A 21,263-nucleotide genomic window follows, 5' to 3' on the forward strand; every position below is an offset into this window, starting at 1 on the left:
TTCTTCCGGGTTGTGACTAGAAAGCACTCTGTATTTCCGGGTTGGATAGTTCGCTTCCAGGTCAGGGGTTTAACTTTCGAGTGTTCTGACAGCCTGATGCTGGTCGGGATGGCCTGGCTCTTGCGTGCAGCGGTGTCACCGCTCCTCAGAGGCAGCCCCTCATGCCCTTGCGGGCTCCTTACCCAGGTGCGAGGCAAGAAGCGCTGGCTGCGTGCCTACCTCCTACTCCTGGCGAATAAGAGCAAGCTCGAGGCACCCCCGCCTCCAACCCCACGGTACGTATGGAGAATCCTCAAATAACTGAACACGCTCGGGATCCTGATTAATAAGGAGGGAAGCTCACACTGATGCAGGACTGGAGGTGGGCCAGTATCCGAGCACGCTTCTGCACAGGAGTGATTCTTGAGTGATGGCAAAGCTGGGTCACTGGAATGAGTGCGGAAAGCTTGGGGTTATTGAAAGGTTAATGGCGGAGTTTAGTATTCTTACGCAGGATTGGGGACACGGGCAAAGCTGGGGTCAGGGGGAGTAGCACAGCTAGGAGCTGTGGAATCTCGGAAATGTGAGCACGGCAGATTGTCCTGGTATTGGAGACGATAAAAATGAGGTATCGGTGCAAAAGAGGTTGTTCGTCCCAGTCGCATTGGAGGCAGGCCATTGACTGGTCATGTTTCTGCATGTGGATGCAAGGATAGTGATTTAGTGAACAGGCACAGTATCTTGATTGGGGGGGGGCTGGATCTGAAGATCCTAAGAAAAGAAGGCAAACCGAGGATCTCGTGGGAGGAGTCGTCATACCTGGTTATATAGATGGGGCAGTGGTTTTAAGTCAAAGCAAAATACCCACTGAATAAACCCAAACCACTGTACATAACTGAAGGTGTTTTCATCTCTCACAGTCCCCTTATCAAAACTTAGATTTAATTTTCATTGTCAAGACTACTTTGTTTTCCAAGTTTAGTTTAACAACTTGTGGCTAGGTGATCCCTGGCACTTACTTCCCACAAGAGACGATTCTTATACTAAGGACTGTGCTGTAAACCAAAAACTATAATTTGTTTTCTTTCCGGCTATATTGTGGAAAGCTAACCCTGACAAATCATCTTGATGTCATTCAGATTCATGCTTAATTTTATGGTTGACACAAACATGATACATATGTTTTCTTACACATTCTTTAATCAAACACACTAAAAAAGTACATCTTTCATACTCTTATTTTTAATTTCTTTTTATTTGATTAGGGTATTGTACAATTAACTTTTAATACCACACAGTAAAGGAAACCATACAAATCAGATTAAAATAAAACATACCAAGAACCAAAGTTGAGTCACTCAACCTTCAGCTGCACACACTATGCCAAAATGTCCAAAATGTTGGCAATTCTTTGGCATTAAATAGTGCAAAATGATACATGCTTCATGAGAGCCCCTCATGAATAGGTTCCAAATAGTCTCAGATGTCAGGTTCCCATCCAGACCGCTGAGCTCAAAGCCTGTGTTCAGAGCGTCAATAGAGTGTCAGTAGGGGTTTGACTGTTTCCGTTAGTGTTTCGCTATTCTCTGAATTTTTAGCCAAACTCCCGTTATCTCATAAGATTTCACGGTGTCACATTAAATCTGAGAGGATCCCAAAGCAAAGAGTTACCCAAAAATTGGGAGATGTATCTTGGAGCTGATTCCCCATCCTGAATGTATTCAATGAAGGCAGCTGCATTAGATTTAGTTGCCACATGTACGATTAGTTGCTCCCTACTCAGTTGGAATAAAAGGGTCTTCATTATTTTCCTAAAATGGCTAAACTGCATTGCAAGAACATTCTCTGGTGCATGTTTAAGCCACCTATCAGTATTCAACCTGATTTTCACAAGGAAACTGGTAGACCCCAGACTAGCTCTATTTTGTAACACCACGAACATCAGCCCATTGAAAGTCTTTTTCTAGAGCATTGACAAGCTTCCAGTACGCAATCAAACAGTACAGATGGAACTTCATATAGATTGGTACCATATCAAATTCCCCCAAAATAGTTTCTGTTGCAGCAGATTGGGAAGGCTATCTCAACAGTCTCTTTAATATTACTGTCTCCGTTTTAACAAGCTCTGTAAGATTCCTAAAGGCCCAGACTTCAGCCAATTATAACTGGATTGGTAGGATTTTGGCTTGGTATAACGTGGTCAAAAAGCACCAGCTATCTGTGAGGTGTTAATTTTTGCTTTTTCTAAATGCAAGACCCCCTGTATTTATAGTCCAAATTTACTCCCGGATATTTATAGTCCGAGACAATTTCGATTGCTTCCCCATCAATGTACCAGTTCAGCTTTTTTTGCATTTTTATGCATACAGATCAAGATGATAATTTTTGTTTTGCTAGTGTTCACTTTCAAGGTGTTTAAAACGGAATATGTTTTCAGAGCACTCACTGATGACTGCAGGCTGCCAGGAGTAAGTGAGATCGCCCAGTTTAGTTGATATGGAGGAATGGTTTGAGATGGCTTCTCCTAGGTCAGACAGGTAAAGGTTAAACAGCATGGTGGCATGGATACACCCCTCCGTTAGCACTTTCTGGTTGGGTATCCAATAAGTCAGTCCCCCATGTTTATCAAGGCAAACCTTTACCCTGGTTTGTTCATAGAGGGAAATGATCATCTTCAACAGACTTAAAGTAATATTCCAATTGTGCAGCTTCCTCCACAGCCTACCCCTATCCACTGTGCTGCGCTATAGTCCATAAATGCAGCATACACAGGAGTTTTGTGGATTAACCAGGCCTGCTGAATAACGGTGGTCAGTGGTGTTAAATACCTTCCTGTATCCAGTTTGAATAAACAGGATGATGTTATTCGACTCAGCCTAGGCTCCCAACTCTTCTAGGATAACTCTGTCAAAGATCTTAACCGGGGCATCTAGCATCACCAGTAAACAGTAGTTACTGGGTTCAGTGTGGCTTCCATTTTTTTAAGACTGGGACAATTATGCTGTCCTGCCAGGATGATGGTATGATCCGTGTCGCACTTATCCCGTGGAACAGCCAGTACAAGGCGTTAGTTAGCCCAGAGCTTTGTCAGACCTGATGACTAAATGGCAGGTACCATCGGGGCCAGGAGCCTGTGACGATTAGTGGTCTTGATCATACCAGTTAGCGGCAATGGTATTCTCAATTCAATCCCCCTACGTTCTGTTCAATATGGTTAACCCATACCTGCTGAGACACCATGAATGTATTACAAGTGGTTTGTTGCCATTGATGATCGTCCAAAACCTTTTGGTATTATTAATTATGGATTAGCTAACCAAAACCCTCCATTGAGAGCATTCCACCCGGTATTTGAGCCATTTAGGATTTATCATTTTGTATGGTCTTCACTCTAATGGCATGGTGAACCGGGTGAAGCACCTGGTGTGTGAAAGTCAGAGTGCTTTCTGTACAGTCATTTTCTTGTCTCCAATATGTTTGTCATGAGCAGATTTCTGGCATTTTTTTAGGACCAATACCCACATTACATCAAGTTATTAGGTTAACAAAAGTGCCTGGCTGGATGGTCTCTAGACATGTTTTTCGTAATTGGTGGTGGCACATTGGGCGACCTACAATGGGGTTTAGGAGTCAGTCGACAGTCTAATATATATTCGCTTCGAGTAAACTGGGCCAAATTTAATGCTGTCTCAATTTTACTGTTGCTCCAGGAAATGCGGTTTAAAGCTGAGTTAATCTGAAGTGTCCCGGTTGGAACAATAATCGAATGATGACTCTGCAAATGAAGGCTGGCAACAATGGGATAATGGTCGCTTTCCTGTTGTTGGAACACACACACATTAATATTTAAGGTGCGTGAGCGACAAAGATTCATGTCAAATACTACAGCTATGATGCCCAGTTGTAGTAAATTGAGGAGGTATGTCAGAAGGAAATGCACCAGTAAGCATACTAAACCCAGGCATATATTACAAGTTAGCCCATTGATTCCCTCTATGACATGCCCCATCAAGTCTGCCACTCACTGGAGGTGACAACGATCAGTCCATCTCCTGCCCCCTTAAATTATCATCTCGGGATTCTAGAATTAAAATCCCCGCAGATAAGTGTCGAAGTCGATCTCGCCTGAGAGCCAAGTAGTTCTTAAAGTTCCTTAGTTACTACAGCATGGCAGCCTGAGTATGGGGATCATAAGTATTGATGATCAGTAGTTTCCTTGAGCCCTCACCTTGTCATTCTTGAAGATATAAGACTTTGCCAGCTAGGACATTCGGGATATGGTTGAGATTTCGACCAAACTCGATGGTTTCTTAACTCCTTAGACCAAACCACCTTTAGGGAGTCCCCTCGGGCCATGAGTGGCCAGTGAAGACAGCATGTTCCACCCATCAGTAATTAAAGGTCCTGTTCACCAGGTCTCTTGTGATGCTATCACACTAAGGTTATCAATGTGACCTAAAAGACCATCCTCTCCGAATATGTATGTTAATGCAAGTGTTGCAACTAAGGAATAAGGCGGGGGGGGGGGCTAGGAATTAGGCTGTCTGTTCTTTTCAACCATGGTAGCCAGCCATTTCTAATGACACTCCTCCTTTTCCCCCATGTCCGCTAGCCAATCCTACCATATTACGGAACTCGCCACTTCTTGGTGTGTAGCTGGAGGGACCAGCTGCGGGCATAGAGCAGGGTTGCAGATCCTCCCACCTCTGTTGGACATAGACTGATTATGCAGTTCTGTGCGAGACCATGGAGTGATGCACTCCTTTCTTCTCCCAGTGAGTTTACCTGTTCAGTTATGTCAGTTAGCATCATCTAGGTTGCCACATGATCAAGCTCCATGATGAGCATCAATCTCCAAAACGGACCATTCATAACCAAGCTTGTTTAAGGCAGGACAGGAGTCCATAATGTAGGCAAGAGTAATTTCTACTTGGAAATGGACAATAGAAGTAAATTGTCTGACATTTTCACAACACTATTCTGATGTCATCGCTTCTGATGAAGTGTAGAGGAATAATTGTATAAAACAGCTCCAGCAGCCGTGATCGGTTTAAATAAAAAGGTTTACGTCGCAAAAAAGAATTTCTTTCAAAAGACAATGATGTAGATCATACCTCTATTTGCAAGTCTCTTGGCTCCAATTTGGATCATATCATTGACAGAGGGACCCACACCCACCCCACATCCATCTTAGGGGCTGCAACAGCCGGGCTCAGAAACAACCTTTCAAGATTGTAGACCGGCACCTCCGCCACATTATCTGCAGATTTTTTATAATGGCTCTGCCGGAGGGAAGGCAATTTCTTTGCTTTTCACTCAGTCCAGTACTAAAACTCGACTTGGTGAATGGGAGCAGTCGACCAATTGTTAGCAACAATTCCTATAACCGAAGGTGATATAGTCATGGCTTTAAGCACAATATTATGATGTTCTTCCACAATGAATGGTATGTCAGTCTCTTGTTTTGACAAGTTGGACCCCTCCATCAAATGCCCCTTACGGGCAGTGGCAGAGTTGGTATTGACTGCATGTGATATATGACATGATCTGATCTGGCATTTGTAACGCGCCTATATACAAGTGTTTCAAGCGTGACGAGGCAGGGAGGGGGAACAAAGGGAAGACAGACAACGATCCTACTAGGCCAGGTGTCATTCAGATCGCACAAGTGCATGGGTAGAGGGAAAGTGCAGTACAGGGTAAGTAGAATAATAATGATAAATAATATGGCCAGCTAGTGGCAAGTGCAAGGTAAGTGCAGAACAAATGCTAGGAAGGGGGCTGTAGGGATACAGAGACAGTCCCGCAGTCCAGGGGTTGTCGGTGCAAGTGGAGAGTGGCTGGGCCAAGGACCGAGATCGGTGAGAGTGGCCCAGTTGCAGATTCATGTGAAGTCTTAATGGCCCGTAGGCGCCTATTGTGATCTGTCAAGATATTCAGAGACGTATGCCTTTTCCTTTTGGCCGAAAGATCGTCATACATAATAGCTTGTTTAATTACCCTTCTTTTTTCCGTTTGTACCAAGTCACTGTGTCATTGTCAACTCCGGCAGGGACGAGGCTCGATAATATCTTGCTTTCCTTTTGTTGGGACAAAACAGACTTTGTTAATGACACCGTTGGTGTAAATTATATCCAGGCTGATTGCACAAGCTTTGTTGATATTCGTAAACATATTCTGTATACACACAATGTGATCAAGGATATTACCTAGACTGCCAAGTTTATTCTCAATGGCATCACATCTGGCTATTAACCGGGAGAGTAGGTGTGATGCTGGTAATGCATTGGAGGGACAGGGCCTATACTCCCTTATGTGTGTTTTGTGATGTTTTCTGCAAAGGAGTCCAGTTGGTACACCTGGTAGTACTGCCTTCCTCTTTTTTGGTTGTGGTGAACAGAGACCTTTGGGATACACTTATGGCACCCATGGGCATGGGTGGAGGTACAACCCTGTACCCCTAGTGTATGTTTTTTTTTGTGCACCTGTGTTGCCCACAGAGCAGGGTATGGGATGGTGGCAGTTTCATACTGATGACAGGCGCTCCGAGTATCCTCCATTTTGGGATACCCAGGCCCTGCCATAGGAATCAGTGGATTCCTGATAGAAGGCAAGATGACCTTTGGGGCCTCTTGGTTTCTGTTGCCTGTTTTGTTTTCCAAAGTCCTGGGAAGCCCTGACTCTGTCCATTCCACTAACTGGCTGGTGGGTGGAAGAAACATATATGGTATTGTGGCGAAGTCCAGGCCAGACTGGCTGAAACCTTCCCGGTGCTGTATGTTCTGGGTACACCCTTGGGGTGGGACCTGGGTGAATGGAGTGTGTGACACAATGAATGACACAGCCCTGCCTGAAACTGACATGAATGCAGTATAGTGTGCTGAAAGGCTGAGTGCTTGCACCAATCCACATTCCTTGTTATGGGTGTCTGGGTGGAAGTGAATAGCGAATGCCTGTGAGCCTGATTGGCTGCCTGCATTAATGCCCTTCTGTGTGATTGGCTGACTGAGCCTGGCTCAGCCAGAGTGAATGAGGGACATATTTATATATCTGGGGACCGCTCACTTACCAATTTGTTCAGAAGCTGAAGTCGAAACTTGTTGCTCAGCCTTGAAGCCCAGCTGGAAGAAGACTGCTACTGCATTCCTTCGAAGTAATCTAAAAGCTGATGAGGACTGATCCAAGAGAGGACCTGGCTAGGAGACCTCTTCTTGGGCTATGAGGGACCATCCTGCAAAAACTGCTTTCATCAAGGCACCCTGGAAGCCAGTTCGGTGAGTTTGACGTCCAGAGAAGGAGTCCGCCGAGAATCCTGAAGAGCGCCTCAACATCAAGGCCAGCGAAGCCTATTGACGTACACCAGGGTTCGGAAGATTTCCGTGACTGCTGAAAGCCAGTTAAAGTATGTCGCTTAGAAGCCGGGACCTCTTGGCGCTGCGCTGCTTGACACCTGGAGCCAAAACGCTCTACATCACCTAAGAACGTTTGAAAGGGGCCTCCCTTGCCATCACCGTCGACCACTTTGTCCCGCCAGAGAAAGTCGAGGTCGCCGGCTACTGAGGGGTTTCCCGCCACCAGAAGTCAACAAAGACGTCCCGAAGACACTGACGGAGTGAAGATCCAAGGTCCAGCCCATGATAGAGTCCCGATCGCCGAAGCTATCCCGAGGTACGTGCTGCGGCTGCAGAACAGACGGGCCATAGGACCGCTGAACGCGACTCCCGATGTCAGCTGCAGGGCCTGCATCCATCAATGTCTTATTTGCGGCACATAACACTTTGCATATAGGTTTACCGCAAGCCTGAGCTTCCCAGGACTTCCATGACCGATTGTCGAAAAGCACAGCGAAGGTCGAAGCTGCAGTATCCGCATCATTTTCCACTTTTCTTTCGAGGATCACGACGCCCAGTGGCTCCTGCTTTAAAAGGAGTCCACCTTCGAAGAAACTATTCACTACAGGTGCATTGGGGTGGTTGAACGTTTTGACCAGGAAGCAAGACAGCATTTATAGACTGGGCTTGTTAATACATTTATTACAGGTTGCCCAGGTGGGGGGATTTGGTCTCTATCTAAATAAAGCATTCTGTCCTACGTGCTGACCGAGACGGCCAAGGAGGAGGAGTTGCAATCCTCTCCAAATTCACCCTCCCCAACAGAGCCTCCCCTCTCCAAGTCTCCCAGGCTACGAACTCCTACTGGCCAAGATTGAATCTACCCTCCCCTCCCCACCCAAAAGATCATCAATTTACTACTCCTTTACCGCCAACCCTCACACACTGGCGCTTCCGACACCGACATCCCCCTACTCATCGCTCCCCTCCTCAAGCCCAATACCAAAATCATTCTCCTAGGAGATTTCAATTTAGGCTTCAAAGACCCCGCTGACCAAAAGGCCAACGCTCACAGCAACCCTTGAAGAGATGAACTTCACTCAATTGGTCCTCTCTCCCACCCACGAAAAAGGTAGAATCCTTGACTGGATACTTTCTTGCAACACACCCCTACAAGTTATATCTATTGACACCCTCCCCCCCCCTTCCTTGGTCAGATCGCTCATTAATCTGCTTTACAATGACTAACATCACCAAAACCACACCCACTCCCGGGCTCCCCCCAGATCACTGCCAGACATACTCGCAGCCAAGCTACTAGCCTCTTCTATTCTTGCCTCCCTTGACTCAGCACCAGGCAGCGCCACCCCTGAAGACATCCTAGCGGCGTACAACACCGCACTGTTCTCTGCACTTGACAAACAGGCCCCCCCCCTTAAAACTACTTCCTGCAAAAAAATAATCCCTAGAACTGGTACACTGACGAAGTAGCTGCCCTCTGCAACCAAAAACGTTCCCTTGAACATCTTTGGAGAAAAAAAACCCACGTCTATCAACAAAACTGCTCTTCATCGCGCAGCCAGCACCTACAAAACAACCATCGTTGCCACTAAAGCCAATATCTATAACAGTAGAATCACTGAAGCAAGCTCTAACATGAAAGAGCTCTTCAAAATCCTTAGAGCTTGAAACCCCTGCACCCCGACCGACAATTTCCCCAAAAATAAAGCATGGTGTTCAATCATCATATCAGCCCTTGTCACCAAAACTCAGAAACTTAGGGTTAAAGCCTTCCTCAAAAAGTCCCTCCTGCACCACTCGTCCCCTAGGAAAGCACCAGCTCGACCACCACCAACTCTCCTCCGTTTCAATTCTCTGCCATCACTCCATCTGAAGTCTTCCCCACCATCCAGCATCTGAAAGCCTCCACTGCTCTGGAGACATAGGCCCAGCTCACATTGTTAAAATGTGTGCTAAACCCATGGCTCCGACTATAGCCAGCTTTAACGCATCCTTCAAATCCAACTCCATTCCTAACTCTGTCAAAGAAGCCCGGGTCACCCTACTTCTGAAGAAACCCCCCCCCCCCCCGCCCCCACCAACTACCACTCGTTTACTACAGTATATATCTCCTCAAAATTCTGGACCGCACTGTTTACTTGATACTCCAAATTTGCCTGGAAAACCACAACCTACTAGGTTCCCGCCAATCTGGCTTCAGACCCAGACACAGCACTGAATCCACCCTCCTGGATCTAAAGATCCAGCTTGATCACATCAGAGACAACAGGGAGCTTGCCATTCTCCTCCTACTGGATCTCTTTGCAGCTTTTGATTTAATAGATCATGCAATCCTTTGCCAACACCTCAATGCAACCTTCAAACTTTCCCCAGAAGCTAATTTATGGATCAGTTCCTTCCTATCTGGACAATCCAACATGGTCTTTGTGGGCAATGAACAGGCTGACCCCATTCCCCGTCTCTCACGGTGTCCCCCCAAGGCTCCTGCCTCTCCCCTACCTTGTACAATATGTACACCAAACCCCTCTTCGACCATCTGGATAGCCTTAACATACCGTACACCAACTTCCCTGACGACATGCAGGTCCTTCTCAAAATCACTGGCAACCATGAGATTGACTCTGCTAACATTAACCTTCTCTTCAGCATCATCCAGGCATGGGTGGCTACCCACCATCTTTGCCTGAACAATGATAAAACGGAGATCTTTCTTGTGGGCTCTCCACACCACCTCACACACCTCGGTGCCGCTTTCACCTCCTTCTGCATAGACAGTAACATTATCCCAGTGTCTGCCCAAGTCAAAACACTTGGCATTTACCTCGACTCAGAACTAAACATGCAGAAACGTGTTAAAGCTATCGCCGCCTCCTCTGCTGCCTATTCCGCTAAACTTATCAACCTCTCCAGAAAACTCCTCACCCGAGTAACTGCCTCACACTGGCTAGGGCCATCATAGCTAGTTAATTGGATTACTGCAATGCCATCCTAGCTGGGACATCATCCAAAAACACAGCAAACTCCAACTGTTTAACAAACAATGCATTCGGAGCAGTCTGAGGCCTGAAACGCTCTGATCATAATTCACCAATCAGACTAGATGCTCACTGGCTCCTTATCAAAGCATGCATCGAATTCAAACTCCTTACCGTCCCCTACCGCTGCTTACACTGTGGGGGCTCGGGGACTCTGTATTTAAGAACCAGCCTGCATCACCCCCTGAGAGCTTAATCCTTGGTTGCTTGTCCATAGCTACCATATAGAGAACCTTGGCTGGGGTGCTCTGTGCCTCTACTCTGCCATATAGAGGGCAGAAGTACAGATGCCCCCCTCCAGTCTTTACAGTAGGTTTTCCAGAATGTTAAACATTGCCACAGAAGATCCGCTAAGATTAGAGGTTTGCAGCGTGTTATTTAACTAGATGTCGATCTTGCCAACGGGAGGTGGAGTGATTTTTCTCTGTGTGCTTGGTCAATCTAAGAGGGGAAAATTCAGTACCAGAAATCTCGCTGTTAAGATAGGTGTCCACAAAGGACTCGTCGGGTTTGAAGAGATACTATGTTGATTCTTATGGGTGTTGGTGTGTGTAACTGGTGATATTGGTGCCATGTCAGCCATAATAGCTGCAGTTTCCAGATCAATCAACACCAGACTGGTATCTAAATTAATTCCAGGCAGGCCAAGCAACCGCGAGCTTACAGGCATCGAAAAGGACTTCTATTTTGCTCAGAATTGTTCGTTACAAGTGCCTTAACAACTGACTCAATGGTTTTAGAGCCAAGGCAGGGGAGCAACACAGCAAGCTCCTCTACCAAGCCAGAGCGGAACTCTGTGACAAAGACAGCATTGTTTATTGGAGTAACGTCCCGGACAGAAAAAAAAAGTCAGTAATTTTAGTGTCCGATTTAGTCCCTTGCTAGTGTCTCCAAGGTTAAAGGTCTTCTGGTGACAAGGTAAAAGGTCTTCTGGTGACATGTACGTGATAGAGGTTGCAAAGGAGCATTAGCTTTGCTGCTTAGTTCTTCAGTGACTAGCCTCCTTTCTTCTCGGGCCGAACCCACAGAATAAATTGAGGAGGCAAAGCATACTTCATTTATACAAAGAGGGGTAGGCGGCGGAGTCCTGGGCCAACCCTCCGTATCTCCGCCTTTAGCAGCTGCAATACGCTTAGAAGCTCGTAATGCAACTGCTCCCGAAGCACGTCGCTTCAGCGTTTTTGCGGCACACAGTCTCCAAGTGAAGAGTGGCTCAGAGGGTGCACCCCTGCAGTCCCCTTGCTTCCTGCTGTGTGACGGGAATCCCCTTGTAGAATATGGTTTACGGCTCAAATATCAATACCCACAGTTAATAGATGATGTTTACAGTTGACCTGCAGTGAATTCGCTTACCAAGTAAGGAGCAGTTTGTGGCAAGATGGATGAGAAACCGCAGGTCCGTGTTTTTGAAAATATTTTTTTACATTAATTGTTTTCCTACAATCTTTTTATTCAATTTCAGGTACAGTCTGTTTACGTAGGGTGGGCACATGAAACGGCACAGTCCCCCCAGACCCCCATCCAAATATATTCTACTGCAGGAAATCTGTTAAAATGCCCGCTTCTATGGCTGTAATATCTAAACCCCCCACCTCACCCAATCCGCCCCTAGATTCCCATTTGTACCAAGCGTGACGTTGGAAGGGTTGTATTGATTATTCCTCAGCATGTAACAGTTGCTGTATATATCCATCAAAGACCATTCCCCAGTGATGTGTAGGTGTCGGCCCCCAACCCCCACCTTATTGCCCCTGGATCTGACGATCCAGTGTTTGTGTCCTGTGGTCCCTTTTGACTTGCTTTGTCATCGCACTGCCTTTGCTTGTATATACCCCGAGTGATGAAGATCCCCTTCTGGTTCATAGACGTATAAGATGCTGAAGGTTTACAAATATGGTTAAGCTAGTTCCCAGATGTGTGTAGCCTGTCTAAGTCTAGCAAGGCGCTTAATGTTACTGTGTTCCAAGGAGCACAGCTTGCTAAGTAATGTTTGCCACATGAGATTGGTGGGTGGGCTGATGGCTTTCCAGTTGAGGATCAGGCTTTTACGAGCGGCGAACAGCATTATGCATATTATCTTGCGCGGAATGGGTTCTGTGTGCCAGTCTTCTCTCTCTCCCCCTCCCCCCATACCCCAAAATAGCAGCGGGCCAGGTGCAAATTCAATATCTTGTGTTTGTGTGTGTGTGTGTGATCTGTCGATGTATCATTCCCCAATATGCCATGATCTGTGGGCTGGACCAGAGCATATGGCCCATCGTACCCATCCTTCCATATAGTCGCCAACAGGCTGGAGAGTGTGTGAGACCCTTCCGGAATAGTTTGCTCAGCATATAGGACATGTTTTGGATCAGTTTGTATTGGATATCCTGGTTATGTATATTGTCCGAAAGACCGCTCAAAAAAAGTCCTATAGGTCACCTGGATCAAACGCAGTCCCCAGATTACTTGACCACAGAGTCGCTAAGATGTGGTTATGCTACACATTCTTGGGTGCATATTGTGTAGAAATGACGCAGGCGTGGGTATGCTTGATTTTGCCCGCTGTCGGTGTAGCAGTAAGATATTGTTCCGAGGTGTTTGCGAATCGCTGATTATGGTGTCCTATATTGGAGCCACTCTGACTCCCGCAGCCCGAGCAGCTGTCTCCCATCTGAGAAACGTTGGGAGTGGTCCTCATAGGTCTGTCTACCTGACCTGTTGCCATGCTACCACTTGGGTGGGGTGCAATTTATGATTTAGCCCATATGACAGTAGCGCTCTGACACTGTTCAAGGCTGGCTTCACCCGAATCGGCTAGCCTTGTACCACCAGTAGTCTGTGCCATTGCGAGAGCATCGCCCCTATTACCGGGTGTTTTTTAAATCTCGTTAGGCAGTTTTTGGGGGAATTAGCCCGGTCTCAGATGGTGAGAGCAGCGCCAATGGGGATAACTCCATTTGCTTCACCCCTGCGCGGGCTGTTAGTATGGTCTCCATGCCGGTAACGCTAGTCCACCATCTGATTTAGATGCCTGAAGGATTTCAAGCCTGAGCCGCGCTTTCTTTCCCCTCCAGATCAATTTGGACATATAAGCATCCAATTCTTTAAATCTGACTCATCTGGGGCAGGTCGATGGTTTAAAACAAAAAGTGGCAGCCAGGACTCGCGCTGTCTCCTCCAGCCCCGACAGACCACGCTTTGCCACTTCCTTCCACTTGCTCTTCCGCGGAGTGCTGTGAACTGGGTATAATTAATTGCAGCAGCAGGTCTCTGATGACTGACTCCTCCTTCTAGAACACAAACGGTGAAAATAATCCATAATGACCACGCTAGACCACTTGCTCTTCCGTGCAGCACTCCGCGCTGGGAATGGGGTACAAGTAATTGCAGTAGCAGGTCTCTGATGACTGGCTCCTCCTTCTAGAACAGCAATGATAAAACTACTGAATAGTGACCACGCTAGACCTCTTCCTCCAACTTGATCTTCCTATTTTTATATTGTTGCATAGTTTGCTTTATGAAAAACATTTCACACATGCAAACATTCTAAACATCCATATGCATAGGCAGTAATTTCAATTAGAATTAACAATTTCCTATTAAAATACGATTAAGCTGAATTTCCACATGTTCTCAATATCCTCTGCATATGTTCACGTGTTTAGGGCTTTGCACGTTTTTCAGCAACAACAATTAAGTTATCTTTATAGTTGAACGTTCCATACGCTTGCTGTGTAGGATCTGCCGCAGGCATCTTGGAGTTGAAAAGAACATTTCGATGTGATCAGGGAAATCTCTTCCACATGTTGCGCACAAATGCATTCCCACAAAATAATTCAAAATCCTTGTAGACTTACCTGCAATTCATACATTGTTTTTAGCTAGTTTGACATTTACAAATAGAGGGGAAGTAAATTACACTTTATAAACATAGTTCGTTTTATTGCAGTTCATAGATTGGGCAAATATTCTTCCTTATCCCACAATTAAAACGATTTACTCTGTCAATCCATTTTCTGATTGCTTTGACCAATATGGTCTGGATCTGATGAACCGAAACATGGGAAAGTCCATGTGTTTTTATTTTTTTTGGGAGGGAAACTTATTGCAATATCTGTGTCTTTTTCCTTGTATTTGCTGAAACATTATTGACATTTCCGAGTGTAAGGATTTGCCATCAGACTTAACAGGTTCCGGTTGAGTCCCGTTTGCAACCTTTCAGAACCTTGAACCAAATGCACATCTATTTGTGAGCCCCAGTAAATGAATGCTGAAGGTGTCTTTAGGGAAACATTTTAGGGTTTACGTTGTTGTTGGAAAACTCTTATACACAAGAGCAATACCCGAATGCACAAGTTTTTGATTAATCCAGCCAATATATTAGTCCTAGATTGACTGATTTACTTTTCATCCATATTATCCCATGTTGGACTGATCTTCTCCCCAAGACTGCCCCCCCCCCAAAATGAGTGACAGAACAGATTATAGGCCTCAAACGATGGAGTCAGATAATGGAGGTTATCAAATAGTTTAATGGTCCTCAGCACGGTTACCCTTCTTTGTGTTTATTTGAAGAACTGGGATGTCGATTTTGATCAGAAAAGACTACAGATGCTGGAGGCATTCCCACGAAGCAATACATAAAGATGAGTGGTGAGCCTGTTTGCGGGTGTAAGAAAACGACATTATACCAGGGACAATACAGAACAAACAGGAAACAGCTATTTATATAAGGAAAGGATCTGTGCCCGTGGGCTTTTTTTTAAAAAATTTTTTTATTTAACTGAAGCCAGTTGCAGGGAAACATGATTTTCTTTGTAGGGCCCCCCTCCCTTCTATCCTCCGTTGCGGGGGTTACACTCCCACACCCTGTGTTCTGCTGGGGGTCACTCCCACAACCCATGGTCTTCTCGTCCCTTCTTCCCTGCTCACAATCCACCCCCCCCCCCCTTATCATGCAATTACACAACTTTTTTCCCAGTGCCCCTCTTTACCTCACGTGGCTGTCTTCTGCCACTTCATGGTCCCCACCTAGCGTATGCATAGTAAGTGCATAAGTGGTTTTCTCAGATCCCGCCATTCGGTAAAAGGCAGCCTGTCGCAGAAATATTTTTGCTGAAAGTGGGCGGAACATAAGGAAACGGGTGACTTGCAAAGGTAACATTAACCTAAGGGGCAAAGTGCTTAAACAAAAAAAGGAGTACTATTTAAATATTCAAAATGTGATACTAAGCGTTAATGGAGGCAGTGGTGGGGTCATTTGGGTGGGACGGGGGAGAGGGAAGCTCCCTCCTTAACGAGTAAGTGAAATTTAAGTCCAGCTTCAAAGAGATCCACAGTTGAACTGGCTTCGATTGTTCTGGGCAGTGGGTTCCAGTGGAGAGGGGCGAGTAGGAAGAAAGAGCAGAAGCAAGAGGAGGCACACAGATGGAATTGGACAGTAAGGGTGAGTGCAGAGAAGGATCGGAGGGAATGTGTCTGTTTACTCACAATCAGGAACTGATGAGCACAACAGTTGCTTTGTAAGCTGGGAGAAGGAACTTGAAAAGAGACCAGTTGTGCATGGAGAGCTAGCCAGCATGCAGTCGGTAGGTTGTTGAAAGTGCAGTTAGCAAAGTTGAAGACTTTGTCTAGAGGGAGTGGAGAAGAAGTCAAGGAGTCGGCTTGAGCAGTGGTAGATTAGCGTTTTTGCAGAGTGGTTATTAAGAAAAGGATTATTTTTTATTTTTTTAATGTTTACGTTAATATGAGCAGCAGTGTGAGTGATTCATTGTGCCATTTGTTGGGCGCTATGAAAGAGGACCCCAAGAGTGCAAGCGTTTGGGTGAGCGAACAGAAGTTCAGGTGCAAAGGATAGGTATGGCATTGGAAGCTTGGAGAAAGATTGCTTCTGATTTTGAAGAGTTGGGCACAAGGCAGCACAGAGCCATCCAGTGACGAATTGCAGTGGGGCAGTTTGTACGAGGTGGCTGGTGTGAAGGAGGGAAAATAAAAAAATAAATAAAACAGTTGTGTGTTTCAGTTAAAAGGTGATTGTGAAGTATGAGAGGTTTTCCTAGGGCAGAGGTATACAGGTTGAAGAACAAAGACTGATCCTTGAGGGACACTGACAGAGGAGCAGAGTCATAAGTTTGCGAGTAAGAGGTTTTAAAGGATTGTCCTTCCAGGCAAGAGCAGATTTGCGAAACCCAAGGTGCTGGAGAGTGAGGAGCAAAGGGGAGTGGTAGAGGGTTTCAAGAACAGCAGAAATGTCCATAAGGATGAGTCTAATGCTCACCGCTCCAAACTCGTCTAGAGAGAATATTGGAGGCCAATGAGTGAGTCTTGGTGGAGTGTTTTACTGCAGAAACCAGATTGAAGAGGTTCTACAAAGCCATTAACCTCAAGGTACTTGGTGATCTGGTCGAAGTCCACCTGCTCAAGGATTTCTGAATAATGGGGAAGGAGAGAGCAATAGTTTGCTGGGACGATAGGGGCAAGACAGTTGCAGATTTGCAGACCAGGTCTCTGACCGTTTGGGGAGCAAAAGGGTTGATGGGAGCGCAAGATGGGTTGGCACTGCGGGATGGATGTTATTTTAGTAGGATTCAGTAGGAGAGGTAAAGGAAGGTTAATCGAGAGTAGAAGGAGGTGGTGGACAGAAGGAGGGCTGTGAGTATCACAAATGTTAGAGAAAAAGTGAGCAATGTCAACAGAAGGGGAGGAGGTGTGAGCAAATATTGGAAGGTAGAAGAAAGCTTGAAACAGTGATTGCGAAGGGAATATATTAGATTTGTGAAGATGGGGGGGCTTGGCCAGCGGCGATGCAGTGAGGATGTGGGTCGCATGAGCTCCTGTCTGATCCTTGCAATTAAGATTAATATCTTGCGCTTTAGGTTGTCTTGGAATTTGGCAGACCGTGGATGAGAAAAGGGACTGAGGACTGACATTGGCGGTACCGGGAACAAAGAAATCCGACCCGGAGCACTTGGGCCAGGCCTCAGAGTGACTCAATATGGCACTGTGAGTGTAGTTGCATTGTTCGTTGGATGGCTGGAGAAGGCTGCAGGCGTGAACTGCTGCATTCTTCTGTGTCTGATCTGAATGAGGACTGCGGAATATGAGGCTGCATTGCGCGTAGTGGCCCTGGATTACTACGTACATTGGCTAACATTCGTGCTGGCAGATATTCGGAAAAAGCGGACATTGCGGCATGGAGTGGACGCTATGGCTAGGTCTGGGCAATGCCACTAGAGGTGACGTATGGTTTTGGGCGGGCGCTATCTGCTTAGCTGCGGAGCAAATATAGCAGTGCTGCAGTGCTGCAGACAACAGAGACCAGATGCGCTGACGCCCAGTGGATTAGTAGTGGTAGAGGATGCCAGTGGTGTGTGCCTTCTTCTGCTGTCTGAAGAACAAGGTGGAGGGTTTGTCGCTGTCTGCCCATACACATATGGGCTGCAATCGGGTGCCAACATAGACGGCACAACCTTGATTGATTGAAAAACCCAGAGGAGGACAAGAAGGGCTGCAGATTGAACCCTTTGAAGAGGGTTGAGGTTTTTATTGCACTGACACCAGATCACTTGTCCTCTATTACGCATGGATTGTGGGAATCTCGCTGAGACCGTGGATATGATAATACGGTGCCCCTGGAAGGGTGGACCTGACTGAGCCATAATTACTAACTATGCTACTGAAATGCCAGACCAAAAGTCAGGAGATGGGACCAAAACGTCCAAAATGGAATCCTTCACCCTGAAACAACTGGAAAAAGGGGGTCTCAGCGCAGGCTGACACACCTACGGAAAGCTCAAACGTTGGATACCAGATTCTGGAGGCAATTGCTTTGTTACGGGCGTCCGTGGAGACAAATAAATTGACGCAGTCCAAATTGATGTCAATCTATTACCACAAGATGTAAGTGGGTAAATATTTCTGAAAATAAGATTTTGGAGACTGTGTCGACCGTGAACAGAACTACAGGCGCTGGTCGCCGATTTTGACAGTGAAGACGAGGGTGCTGGAACAAAGGGCAGAAGACGCAGAAGGACGGTCGTAAATGAATGTCAGGATTTTAGGCCACGAACTGATGCGTTTTGTAGAAAATAAAGCTACTGCAGGAGATTAGCCTTGGCACGCTATCTCAAGGATTCACAGTTGAGCGGGCGCACAGATCATCTGCAAGAAGGCCTCCTCCCAGAGCACCTCGTAGACTTTTCATTGTTAAGGGCAATGAACGATTCTTGGAAGTTTTCAAGAGACTGGGGGGGTGAGGGGGAGTGGGGTTGCAGGGATAGTCACACGTAACTGCTCGAATGTTAAAGTACTGTTGAGCAATGCTTCTGGTTGCAGATTACAGCGATTTCGTTAAGTATGGTTGGTTTTATTATGTTGTTTCCAGTTGTCAATGACATGTCAGATTAAAGTGCATGGATTGGATTGGAGAGGAGGGAGGAGCGCCAGCATGAGTGTCCATTTTGGGAGGGATTAGTTGGTGTTAAATGGGACCAGGAAGATGTGGCTTTTGAATCCAGGGTTCAGGTTGTGGTGGCGGGACGGATGCCCCTGAATATCATACAAAATGCCACATACTATGAATGTGGAATGTTGAGGGGGCTGAACAGTTTTGTTAAAAGGAATCGGGGCTGGTTGTTCTACGCCACAGGTGCATTGAGATCGCATTGCTACAGGAGACCCATCTTACGAATGAGAAACGGAAGCATCTTATTAAGAAATGTGGTGGGTATGGTTACTAGATCAACTACTTACATATGCTATAGGGGTGCTCATTGTTGAAACCCCAGACGGATAGTGATGGAGGGATGGTATTGGTACAATGTTACATAAAAATAAAGAGGTGTACATTTTAATTCTAGATTAATTATGAGATGGTCAATGAGTGGAAGGATCCCTATGCAGATCCTTATCTGTAATGTTTTCAATGCATTGTTACTTTTGGATTTATCTGTCTCGTTCAACATTTGAGACTATTATGTGCTTCTTGGGTGTCTACTACAGTTTAGTCTCGGCCTACTAGATACCTTTTTGGATTAAACCGTTTCTCTGTTGCATAGATTAAACTGTGGAATTCCTCTCACCTCTGCTTTTCCATCTGTATGTACAGGTTTTATCCACTACATACGTTTGGCGTTTAAATTCGCACTTCCACATGCTGATACATGGAAAATATGAAGATTTAAGAAATCTGTCTGTCTCTTGAAAGAAACCAGTAAACGTTATGGTGACTCAGAATCGACTAATGTTTAATTCAGGCAATTGGAAATACCATGGTTTCACAGAATCTCCAACCAGTTTAAATTTCTGGCCAGATATTATGAGGTGCCTGCCATCATGTGCACAACGTGAGCGTACTTCTGGTTGATCAGCTCCCCTTGAATCCTCAGGTTAAAGTTGCCTGGATACCCCTCTCTCAGATGAAGGTCTATATTTTTTAATTTCCTTGTAGGGTAACATTAATTAATGCTACTATTAGTTCAAGGGTTGAATACTGTATTTCAGTCCATCCCTGTTGTCTGCATTATTCCATTAAAAAATGGCAAAGAATGCAGGACTTACCTGCCCGAATACTCCTATAATGACCACAAGTACAGATCCCACCACCTCTCAGACAGCAGTGACTCCACTTGAAATCTGCTTCTGTGATACAGAAGGCCGTCTTTCTCTGTGTGTTGAGCACTACACACCAAGCAGACACATTTGATCTACTTGGGGTAGATCTGGTCCTTGTCCACAGTGCAGATGGCCCTTCAACCACCATAACCCAAACAGGCCCACCACTTAAGAAGTGAGTACATGGTTGTACATAAAGCAAGTTTATTGTACAAAGTTCATGGGAGCCGTTTGATGGTGTTGTAGGACCAAACAACCCATGTCTCAACAATACCACACCACTTAATTTTGCAGTTAAAACATTTCCAAAATACTTTATTGCAATCCACCCCACATACATGATTGGACACAACCCTCTTCAAAGAAATCCCTTCTTTTCCCAATTCCTAAATTTTCATTGCCATGGTGATCTCAATAATTCTCTTCAGATTATATTCATAATCCACCTCCTTATGACTCGTCCGTAGTAGGTCATGACGACAACACATGGTTAAACATTGGTAATGACAACCTAATTCATTAGTAGTGATAACCGACCTACACTGTTTAAATCCTAACTCTTGATTTACACATGGCTCGCATGAACATTTCCCTCAATATCACGAGGCTGTGTGAATGATTTCTCCTTGTTCGTGATGCTATCCCATTTCCAGGGCACTGTTCCCTTGAAACTTTCCAATCTACAAATCTCCCACTTTTATCACACAATTGAACTCCTAATTTGCTTTAGGCACTGGCTTACCCCGTGTTTTACTACTGACCAGAATAAATAACTAAACTCCCTGGTCATGCTCACACAGCAGGAGATTGTCTACTACCAAGAGATTTATCAGACCATAAAAACTATGCTATTCCTGCAGCTGCTGGCCGTGAAGGCCAAAGCCACTCATTCACCTGCTTTTCTGCCCTCTGAAAAGCGGTTTAAAAGTCAGTGCATTTTGCAAGAAAGACCTAACCACTGATTCATTGTGAAAAGGCCACTTTTATTGAGATTCATGAATTCCACATAGATGGTGCAAGCAACATGACACCCTCGTAATGATGGGGACCCTTCCTGACCACCGCAACACCTACATTCCGACACTTGAAATTGGGTGGGGCGGGGCAGAGCGGTCAAACCCATCACCTAGAGATTAGACAAATAAAATTCAAATGTACGTTTTCAGCTATTTTGCTTACTCCACTTAGTGACAGTGGGCTTCGATGCAGGCCTAAATTGACTTCTACAAAAAATGTATTTACATCCCGAGACACTGCACAGCCTGCACATCACTACCCCAAACCAAATACTACATGACAGAAC

General features: G+C 45.6%; 1 protein-coding gene across 2 annotated transcripts in view; it reads left to right on the forward strand.

Annotated features, from left to right (window-relative positions):
* LOC138491361 (large ribosomal subunit protein mL44-like) overlaps window positions 1–21,263 on the forward strand; it is a 99,036-nt gene continuing 77,773 nt past the window's right edge. The window contains exon 1 of one of the 2 annotated variants that reach the window (XM_069617857.1): window positions 1–275. In XM_069617857.1, coding sequence (XP_069473958.1) covers window positions 97–275 — 179 coding nt within the window. In that variant the 5' untranslated portion in view covers window positions 1–96. The remainder of the gene's footprint in view (window positions 276–21,263) is intronic. The other variant, XM_069617858.1, reaches the window with a different exon arrangement.

Source organism: Ambystoma mexicanum, chromosome 10 (genome assembly GCF_040938575.1).
Source record: "Ambystoma mexicanum isolate Mex_15411 chromosome 10, UKY_AmexF1_1, whole genome shotgun sequence".
NCBI classification, from domain to species: Eukaryota; Metazoa; Chordata; class Amphibia; order Caudata; family Ambystomatidae; genus Ambystoma; species Ambystoma mexicanum.